This window comes from Elephantulus edwardii, unplaced genomic scaffold (genome assembly GCF_000299155.1).
Source record: "Elephantulus edwardii isolate Elephantulus edwardi_28Jun2011 unplaced genomic scaffold, EleEdw1.0 scaffold00052, whole genome shotgun sequence".
Lineage (NCBI taxonomy): Eukaryota > Metazoa > Chordata > Mammalia > Macroscelidea > Macroscelididae > Elephantulus > Elephantulus edwardii.
Window position 1 is genome coordinate 16986945 of NW_006399802.1, and position 11541 is coordinate 16998485.

General features: G+C 37.0%; 1 protein-coding gene across 1 annotated transcript in view; it reads left to right on the forward strand.

Moving 5' to 3' along the window:
* PALM2 (paralemmin 2) overlaps positions 1–4823 on the forward strand; it is a 211315-nt gene extending 206492 nt beyond the window's left edge. The window contains exon 7 of the mRNA XM_006886924.1: positions 4037–4823. Within this exon, the coding sequence (XP_006886986.1) occupies positions 4037–4776 (740 nt within the window). The 3' untranslated portion in view covers positions 4777–4823. The remainder of the gene's footprint in view (positions 1–4036) is intronic.
* The last annotated feature ends 6718 nt before the right edge of the window (positions 4824–11541 follow it).

Below are 11541 nucleotides of genomic sequence, written 5' to 3' on the forward strand. Positions count from 1 at the left end.
TTCTCAATACAGATTTCCTTACCTGTGTCAAGAAAGTTCAAACCTTCTGAAATATCCAGTATGAAGAAATGCAATGTAAAATTACAAGGAAAAAAAAATTAGAAAGGAATTCTGTTCTTTACCTGTTTAACCCAGAAAATCCTAAGGCAGATCTAATTCCTGTCTTCTCCTGGAAGCACAGTTCATATTCTGCTTTGTTTGCTTCCCCGAAGTCATCATTCACCACCACAAACCATCTCTTTGGATCTATGTAGTCATGCAGTTTTTACCCCTCTCTCTATCTAAACCCCTTCTTTCTAAGTATGTTCTTGTATAGATCTGTTTAATTTTTCTAGCATGAAACTTGTCCTCATCCCTCCTTTCTGTGTAAGCTCTAAGAACTGACAAAGACAAACTCAGATTGAGAGTGAGGTTGGTGAAGAAGGGATAATTGTACCAGAAGGTTGCTTCCTAATGGATATAGACACAGGGAGCTCTCTAAACATTCTCATGCTAATAATATTTATTGAAACTCTGGTGATCTAGTGGCAAAAAACTGCCCAGCAATCCCAAACGCACATGACTCTAATCCACCAGCTGGGAGAAAGATGGGCAATCTCTTCTGTGTTTAACTGTCTCTGAAAATCCACTGGAGGGTCAGCTATGGGTCACTTCCAACTCGACAAAACACAACAACTGGTGACCTAGTGGGTAAAGAGTTGCCCTGCCAACCCAAAGACAGGTAGTTTAAATCCACCAGAAACTCTGAGGTAGAAAGATAGGCAGTTTCCTCCTGCACATTTTTCAGCCTCTGAAAATTTATTCACTTTTCTTATTGATAAGTATTCCCTGTGTTAATAGTGGCAGGATAGAATATTTTAATATTTTTTATGTACAACTGTGCCTTTTAATATAAGTACAATATTTAAAGAACAGACTCTTTAGAGTCTATGCTAATTTCAAACACTAATTCCTCCTTTTCAGATGAATTAAAATTTTCATGGCATATTTTGTGTGGAAAAATCACAAAATAAATTAGATAATTATTTCTTTTGGTACCATATGTAGGATTCCATATGACAAATACTGATTGGCCTTGACTGTGTCACTTGAGGAAGGAATTTTGTGCTGAACAAATAAAACTTTTAAAATAGATAACATGAAAATCCAGCCTTAGATTTTGTGTCATAATTTTTTTTAGTTAAATGTGAGCATGAACAAAGTATATCTTATTATGCAAGTAGATGAAACAATATCATTTATTTGTTTAATCCATTTCAAACATTAATTACTGTATTTTTTCATTTTGGTGACATTATATAAACTATTTCAGACTAAAGATAATCCACTTAGATTCTCGTTAGTAGCATTCATTTTATAGATTTCCCATGTACCTTTTACACAAAAGGCTCTAAGATAGGTCTAGAAAGAAGACAATCATAAAAATGATGTCAAACAAGAAGTAGGCCTCAAGGATTCTAAAAATCTAATGAGGTTCAGGAAACATTCACACACCGTGACAGGTGCTGCAGAGTGGATGTGTAAAGTGCTTTTAGAGAAGTTCAGAAAATGTTTTGAAGAGTGATGACTTTGAAATGCAACCATCAAAAAAAGTGATGGAAGAGGAGATCATTGACCTAGACATTAATAGTGAGTCATATTTGCAAACATAGGAACTAAAAGTTAAAACTAAACCCAATTCAGACTTGTGACAGTCCTCCATTGGATTTCTGGAATCTTAAATCGTTATGGGAGGAGACTGTATATCTTTTTCATGGGGAGCAGCTGGTGGATTTGAACTACTGACCTTGTTATTTAGCAACACATCATATAATGCACTACACCACCAGGGCAATAAAAACTCAAGGAAGTTCATTTGAGGCAAAACAAATCTTAAAATAAAAAGACAAACAAGAAATGCTTATGTAGGTATGGAATGGTCATATCAGAAGGGAAGGGAATAGGGGAAAGTAGCATTGAAAAGTTTAGATTGTTCTTAATATAGGTTAGGGAATTTTACTTTCTCTCTCTCCAAAAAGAGGTAGGAACCTGAACAATAAGCAAAGACATAAGATTCTAAGAGTCTTCCAGAGGATGAAATGGAAAAAAATTTAAGAAGAGGAAGGGCAGGTACAAGCATGCATTTATGGAAGGATATTGAGAATCCTGGGAATAAGAAGTTTGTTATGGCTGGAGTGTACAGGGAATGAGATTAGAAAAGAAGGCTGTGGCAAATTCTGAAGGGAATTGTGTGCCAGGCTTCAGAGTTTAAGGTTTGTCCTATGTAGACATATGGGGACTAACAGTTTATGAGTAAGGTAACTCTGTGGGCAGAGTGGAGTATGGACTATTAGGGGTGGCAAACATTTTCCAAAGGACAAGACGTCACAAGTATGACGTCACAAGTACTTTGAAATTTGTAGAACATAAATGGTTTCTATTATATAATACACAAATGTGTGTGTGTGTGTGTGTGTGTGTGTGTGTGTGTGTCTCAGGTGTGAGTGTTTTTTTTTTCTTTTTTGAACAAGTCTTTAAAAATATAAAAACAATTCTTGGTTCATCTGACCATAGCTGATATTGTCTCCAGCCATAGTTTGCAGAGCCCTGGACTGGAATGAAAAGTAGTATATAAAATCAGAAATAAAATTATCATGCATGATAAAATGGGGCCTAATCTAAAGCATTGGTGGTGGAGATTGAGATAAGGAATTATAAAGAGTAGTAAGCTTGAAATAAAATCAGTTATCCTTCACTATTATGTAATATTAGGTAGAAAAGGGTAATTCAGGTGGAATTCTGAATTTTCTGGCTTAAGAGGCTAGGTTACTAATGCTGGCATTTTAATAGAAGGACTGTGAAAGTTTGAAGGGGTTATAATAGGTTTGGTTTTGAAGCTGATGTCTTTGAAATATTCTTGGATTGTCCAGGTAAAAGATTCCTCTTATCTGGAACATTAGCCTCACAGGGAGCCAATGAAATAACAAATCTAAAAGTATGAAGGTTCAACATAAGTTCATAGGACAGAGAAGGAGCTAGTCTTTGGGAACACCAGCTAGGCAGAAGGATTTAGGATAAATTAAGTCAGAAACATCAGTAGGAAGCTCTTTCAGTAATCTTGAAAAGAGGAAATTAATGTCTAAAATGGAGTGGTGGCAACAGAATAGGAAAAAAAGACAGAGGGGGAAAATGGTATTGTTAGGGGCCATCAGTAGACTATGACTCTTAGTGACCCTGTGAACAAGAGTCCTGAACTTTGTTCTAGCCTGTCCCATCCTCATGACTGCTACCATAATGGGCTTGAACATGAGGATGGAATGAGATTATGGGAACAGAATCACAAGGACTGGGGACAGTGTACATGGTAGAAGTGGTCCTGGGATCATTGTCCCCAAATTTCAGTATGATAAGGTGTTTCTATTTCTGTCGTATTTTTCATCTTGTTCTTGTTGAAATATAATGAAGAAGCGGAAGTATTCAGGGTATATAGGCTTTAATACTTTCATACCTTTAAAAATATCCTTTGCAAATATCCTATTAAATGTCAGTAGAAGACCACTATGGCCTTTATGTATTCTTTCTTTATAATAAAAGTAAATGTAACTCAAAACTAGGAAAAATTAAGAAACTGTTTGGGGAAAATGTTAAAAAGATTTAGTTTGTAGAATTAGGACACATTTTTAATCCAGGGCCTTAAAGTGTCTGTAAAGCTAGGGTAATCCCTCAGAAAAGGTAAACTTGCATGTTGCCAGCCTCACTGTAAGTCATTACACTGTACTTACACAGTCTCTTGTGGCCTTACTTAGCATATTTTCCTTGGAAGTCTGAGTGCCACTGACTTGTAATTGTACACCTGTCTTTCCAGTACATTAAGCTGCTGTGTTAAAATACCTATATAACCAACTCTGTCCATAATGTGCACCTCACTCTAACATTCAAGATGCTTGGTGATTAGAATAGAAAGGGCACAGAAACCTTTTTTGTCTGTTTGGCAATTAACCATTCACTGGCTTTTTTTGTTGTAACATGCACTTCCTTTCTCTTGTTTTCATTCAAGCTGTGTACGCCATGGAAATTAATGTGGAGAAAGACAAACAAACAGGGGAGACCAAGATTCTCTCTGCATCCACCATTGGCCCAGAGGGGGTCCATCAGAGAGGAGTCAAAGTCTATGATGATGGTACCAAAGTAGTCTATGAGGTACACTCAGGAGGCACCATAGTAGAAAACGGAGTGCACAAATTAAGTGCCAAGGATGTAGAAGAGCTTATTCAAAAGGCTGGACAATCAAGTTTAAAAGGAGGGCACGTGTCAGAAAGGACTGTGATTGCAGATGGGAGCCTCGGCCACCCTAAGGAACACATGCTCTGCAAAGAAGCCAAGTTAGAAATGGTCCATAAATCTAGAAAAGATCGTCCTTCTGAGAATCCAGGTCAGCAGGCCCGAGCCCCCAGCACAGAAGGGCCAGAGGCAAACTCGGATCAACCCGTCACTATGATCTTCATGGGCTACCAAAATATCGAGGACGAAGAGGAAACCAAAAAGGTGCTAGGCTATGATGAAACCATCAAGGCTGAATTGGTCCTCATCGATGAAGATGATGAGAAGTCACTGAGGGAGAAGACCGTGACGGACGTGTCCACTATTGATGGCAACGCAGCTGAGCTAGTGTCCGGGAGGCCAATGTCAGACACCACAGAGCCCTCATCCCCAGAAGGAAAGGAAGAGAGCCTGGCCACGGAACCAGCCCCAGGTACCCAAAAGAAAAAGCGCTGTCAGTGCTGTGTTGTCATGTGACCACTCTTTCTTCCCTTTTCTTCTGGGCCGCCTCTGTGCTCTCCACCACTTACGTAGACCTCGCTATACCACTAACTGCAATACTGTGAACTGGGAGCAAACACCTGCCTTGTCTTGCAGTTGGATTGCTTTCGTTTCTATTTTTTCCCCCCTTTCATATTTTTCCTCCAGTTTCCTCACCTGAGAGACAACATGCATGTGTGTGCTCCATTCTCTCCAGGAACTTGCTTTCCCTCTAAACCTTTCCTGTGTCTTCAAGAGTGAATCGGTTCCTTACTGCGCGATTGGAATGAATTCTTCATATCAACCAGTTTTACAGTAGCCTTAATTCACTTGACTGGAATTGAACCTGTTGGCCCTGGGGGTTTTCGTTTTGTAGCGTGTTCCTCTAATGTAGTCATACACAGCCACACCCCTGGTTTCTCACCTGCCTCCCTTGGTGTGCATCTGTTTTTATATCTTGTGTGGCAAAATGCTGTTGGCTCGAGCTGGTTGCTGGTGTAGCCAAAAGTGGACCTTACTTAGTCTGTCAAATCTAGGGTGATGCTTTTTGCTGCCTTATGTAAACTTCCAGATTACAGTATTGTGCACCTCTGGCTTTCCTTTTGCTATGACTGAAGTGAAACTGATGTAAAAAAGAAAAGAAGCCAGTGCTTGTCACAGCTGCAATGTAGGGACTGATTCTGTGACCTGCCCAGCAACAGCTATCTCTTTCTATGGCTTATCCTGATGAACCCTTTCTATAAGATGCACAGTTTTTAATTTTCTAAGGACATGAAACATTGTTTTAAGCATCTGTAGTGATCTCCAAACTTAGGCAAATACATGAGCCTTGTTTCTATGATCTAAAAAAAAAAAGTAAATTTTTATATTATTTTCCTTTTTTCACAGATATTTTCTGATCATTTTAGTATACTTTCAGTGAAGGGATCATTTTGAGGAGTATCTCTGCAGTGACCATATTTCTAAAATAGTCTTTCTGATAGTCTTTCTGACCTTCAGTGGTTACTCAGTGTTCTACTTCATTGTGGATGGTGCTGTAACCATAGTGACTGTTCATCTTGTGTGCACAGTTGATTACAGAGCCTTGCATTGTATACTCTTTTCATTCTGACCTCATGAGAAAGTGTTTCAGGTAACTTCAATTTGTAAGTTTATCCACTCACCTTCAAAAAAATTTTTTTTACTATAAAAGAATTAACAAAACTAAGAAGGACCTGTTTTCTTAGCACTAAACTCATTCAGCAAATACTGGTTAAATGGCAGAGAGCTGAACTTCTGACAGCATTGCTGCTTAAACTTTTAGAAATTCCAGAACAACAAAGACTATTTTTTATCTAAAATACAGTGAGAAGTTCTTTAAATAAATTCTTAGCACTTTTTGTCAACCCCAAACGAACAGCTACATATGTAATAAAACCAAAGGGAAGCAATTTAGTAAAATAATATCATAATGAAATAAAGATGTAATTATTTAAATGATTTTAACAATAGAGATATATGTACTTTAAGTTATTTCCCCAGATGTTCATAGCATTATTGCAGATTATTCACAAAATTATCTATACTCCTTAATAAAAGTAGTTTTGGAAAACATATAAGATATAGTACAGCAAATCTATCTTCTATGGAAAAGTAGATGAAAAGACAGTAAGGTAGTCTTGAAAGCTATATTGTAAACCCAACTAGACTTTCCCTATTTTACTTGCTTAATGCTAAATCTATTATTATTTTTTTAATTTATGGATTTGAAATTATATTTATTCCAGTGGGAAATGGAAAAAGGCATGGCTTGGGTTTTTTTTACTTTTTGTGGTTAGTTTTTCTTCAAATAATTACATTTTTAATGAGCACAAAGTGATTCATTTTATTACTAATATGTAAACAAAAAAATTAAGGCTGGAACGACATTCCACTTTCTAAGATGATTCCACCCATGCCTTGGGTTTGAATAATTGGTAGAATTCTTCTAAACCTTATGTTCAGAGCAGTTGCTATTGAATAAAACTGCTTTATTTTCTCTGCTAGAAACCTGAATTTTGATGCCTATACTCAGTTTCAAGCTTCTGAGTAAAACTTTTAAATATAATGAGATGCCAAATAAATCTATTTATACAGAAAGAGAAAATAATTTCAATGTTTTGGACAATCTGTTATTTTAATAAGCTTATTTAGGAAAGAAACAATCTAAAATTTTGCCCTTGCTTATCTCTTCTACCCACTTGGGGATTAAAACTTTTCAATAAGAGTTTTTAAAGCACAGTTAGTGGGTTGAATGGTAGAACTAAGGACTCTTAAGCTTAGTTTGGGAAAATAGAATCAAAATCTTCCAATTTCAAGAATTACCTGAAATGAACTTCTATAAGAAAATGAAGTCATTTTCTTTGTCATGAAGACAAAGATCTTCATATCTCACTACAACACTACACATAAGAATAATGATCAAGAATAATCTGCATACTCTCACTCATCAGTTGCTAGTGTTGTAAGGAATGACCCACTGCCATGGAGTCCATTCTGGTTTATAGCTGGCCTCCAGGACAGAGTGGAACTGCGCCGTCAGGCTTTCATGGCTGCACCTCTGCAGACACACACAGACTCCTGCAACTTCTCTCCTGCAGAGTGTCTGATAAGTTCAAACTGCCACCTTTCCAGTTAGCTGCTGAGCGCTTAACCCTCCACCACCAAGGCTCCTTATTACAAGGACTAGAGATTAGCAAACTTTACAAAGTAGGGCTATCTTTGTATGTTTGTTGTTAAAGTTTATAGTTTAATGACTTTTAAAGTAAGATGTGCTGCTTCTATAAAAATCCTTCGTAACTACAAGGAAATTAAGATCTGTTTGAAGATATCCTATATGGTTGCCTAAATTTGCATCCTTTTCCTACCAGAATGAGGATGCAGGTTTGCCCAATACTTTAACAGGATGACACCTATAATCTTACTTAGAGCAACAAGTAACTGCCCTTCATCGTGGAAATGTACCCAGATTATGATTGTGAGCATTCTGCCTTCCCTGCTGCAGTTGGTATTCTGTCTGTAAAACTTTATTCTGTATGATATCCTGCCCTTCAAAAATGCAGGGCATTTGTTATATAACCAAACTAATTAAAGAATCAGTAGTGAAGCTGTAAAAGCATGGTCCTTTTGAGCTAATAGTTGGCTTTTCTTTCAAAATCATATTATCAAATCAAAAGAAAAAAGGAAAGAAGGGATATTTTTTCATTTGTTCACAAATAAATTTGAATAGCATCTCATCAAAGACTATAAGATTCTTCTGCAGTTGAGGAAAAGATTTAACTCTACTTATCCAAAAAGATCTTGATGATTTGTGTGCTCTTGATTTTTTTTTTAATACACAATGAAAAAACTGACCCAAACCATACCCATTACTGTTTAGTCCATTCCAACTCCTAGCAACTCTGTAAAGCAGAGTGAAGCTGCCCGTAGCATTTTCAAGACTCTAAGTCTTCATGGAAGCAGACTAATTATCACATCCTCGTGTCTGGGAAGTGGCTAGAGGATTAAAAATTCTATTTTCTGGTTAGCTGGTGAGCACGTGCACTTACCAGGGCTGCTTCTGAAATAAACAAGACTATTTTGTTTCACCTTTATTTCATTTACCTACAATTATGTTCTTTTCTACATGCAAGAAAAAAAAAGATTGCTACCTCTAAAAGCTATGTTCTATGATATTACTTAATATCGAGGCTAGGAAGGAAGAAGGGCAAGGAAATTCCCCTTTTGTTCAAACTTGTCTAAACTTACAACATGTTTTCCTTAAGCGTTTTCCTCAGAAATCTAAAAATTACTCTCAGACTTATAGCAAACTAAAAAAATCCTAGGATTAATTTTTTTCTTTCTTAATTGTTCATAAACATGTTTTACTTCAAATCCCCACCTGTCTCATTCCCCTAATGCAGTTATAATATTTTTAATAGGATTAAGAGAGTTTTTTGGTAGAAGAGGTAATGGAGACATTTTAGGATCTCTTACGAAAACATTGAGGCCAAGTTTAAAAATAGCTTGTTCCTACAAAATTTTATTTCAAAGGACCACAGAACATACTTAAAAATTAACTTTAATCCAATCCAAATAAACCATGGTCTACAGAAAAAGGAGGGGAAGAATTTGGTGACAGAGACAAAGATCCAACTGCCAATGCCAGTTCTTAAGAAGCATTGACCTTGCCAGTGTAAAGCAGATGAACGTAGACAGAATAGGCGCTGAGGATTTTTTTTATTCTTTCTTAAAATCTAGAAGCTCAGCCTTGTCTGTTCATCATTTGACCCCTCTGGAGAGCTTAACTCACCCACGGATCCTTTTCTTGTGGGGATATTCTCATTTCCTGCACTCTCTGTTTACAACAAAATTATTGTGATGCAAGCAAATTCAGGTTGTAGTTTTGCAACTTGAACATTTGTTTTTTAAACTATAAGACCAGTTGCTTCGGGGTTGATTCCAACTTATGGAGACCCCGTGTGTCTCCCGTGTATGCTCCAGAGAGTTTTCTGTGATTTGGGGGAGACATAGGTTGTCTTTTAGGGTGCCTCTGGATGGACTCAACCTCTAAACTTTTGTCAAGCTGTTGAATGCGCTAACCATTTGCACCATTCCATTGAAAACAAAGTCTCAGCATATTTAAAATGTACACTTCAGAGATATTACAAAGATGCAATCTTTGAGAAGCACCTCAATTTTGTAATCAAGTTATATTGAGCTCTACTGATTAGGACAGAACTAGAAAATGCTTTTTGTCCTATTGAATGACACAACTGAGCAGAAGCATAGTGTTATTGGTATATATCACATGACAACTGGAATTAAAGAGAGAGATTGTATCTTTGATTACCTGTGACTGGTTTACCTCATTGTGTAGCCCTTTTCAGGTCTTATGAGGAAAACTTTTGATCATTTTCTAGAGAAAAAGAAAATTAACTCTTTTATTAGGAGCACAATACATTATACATCTATATCTTCATTGCTTTAACCAAACTAAGCCAAACACACTGCTCTCAAGTCATTTCCAACATGTAGCACCTCACCATCGAACTTCCGAGTCTGCACATCTTAACAGAAGCAGACTGCCTCGTGTTCTCCCAAGGAACCGCTGGTGGATTCAAACCACTGACATTTCAGCCCAAATTTCAAGAGAAAATTACAATTTTGACAAACACAAAGTAAAAAAAATAATAATTGTGTGACAAGGTATACAAATTACAAAATTCTTAAAGGGGAGGAAGGTTTCACTCCAAATTCTTAAGTCCACTTCCCCTTGTTTTTTTATATCAACTTAAGTAGACCTCTGCACCCTCTCTACACTCCAGATAACATAAGAAGGTCAGAACTGTAGCACAAAAATTAATTTGTTTCCAATGTGAAAATAAGTCATTTTGGGGACCATGAACTTTTTTGCATCAAAGATCTGGGCAGCCTTAACTTTTGTAAAAAAAAAAAAATCATTTTTCAATATTCTCTTTTACTAAGCAGGAAAAAGAAATGTTTCCTGAAATTGATGACATTTTTCTATTTTGTGACTATTTTCTAAGTTTCTAAGTTGAGGTGTGAATGGCTGTCTTCTCCCTCCTCATTGCCTCTCTGTTGTCACCTAGGCTAATTGGTTTTTGTTTTTGCTTGTTTTTTATAAGTCACTGCATTTTTATCAAAAAGAAAGTAGAGCTCACAAACCTTAAAAGTTTCCCCTGGATGTCAGGCAATCCTTCTAGAGTGAAAGAACAGAAATACAGAAAGAAAAAAAAATATCTACAGGGTGGTTTTCTTTTCCTTTTCCTATGGTTAATGTACTGTATGGTATATATGTTTACAGAATGTATCTGCCTTGTGATGTTAACAAAATGAATGACAAAAAACAAAAGCGCTCTAATGTGCCATTTGACAGTTTGCCTTAGCATCACTGTTTATGTTCTCTTTCCTGTCTTTGAAAAACAAAAACGCAGGTTGTATTTCAAAGCTGTATTAGCACAACATTCTCTTCCTCACCCCTGCTCAACCCTGTTTGGAGCTGTGAATTATATCACAGTAGTCTTGAGGCAGAACCTTATAGGAATGATGGGGGGGTGGGGGTAAGAAGCAGTTACAGCTGGGGCCATTTCAGATTACCCAATTGTTTCTGTGTTTCCCTGGGAGCCTGCAATCGTGCACCCTGAGTGGGTCACATGAAGTCATGGCCTCTGTGGTCATTTCCCTGAAGTCCTTCCCACTGTTCCAAGGTGACCTTGTAGGCTCCATCCTGGGTCTGAAAGCATATTTTTAAGCACAGTTGGCATAGTTTGGAAAGCCAAGAGAAGTGGACTCAAAAGCTATTCTTGAGTCTTGCATAATGAGCATTCTCTTAAGATACGTAGCCTGTGTAGGTGGAAGTGAAGAGTGGCTGTAGGAATGAAATCATTTAACATTTCTGTATTTTTTTTAAGGAACATATTTTTATAAGGAAATCTTCTATACATTATGGAACTTGAGTTTTCAAAAACCCTTGATTTATTTCTCCATTCCATTCAGGTAACTTCCTGGTGAGTTCTGTTAGTACTAGACCAGACCTTTAGGGCATGAAAAATGATCCCTTGACCCTGTCCTGTCCCACTGTTGTGTGAAAGCCACTCTTTCTAAACATACATCGATTGTAAGATTAAGCTTCCTGTACCTGCCATTAGGTAAACCATGTTATATGGTCAAGTCATAACACTCCATAGCTCTCGAAGCTCTACCTTTAAATGATACATACCCATCTTTTAGAAGGAGATCATT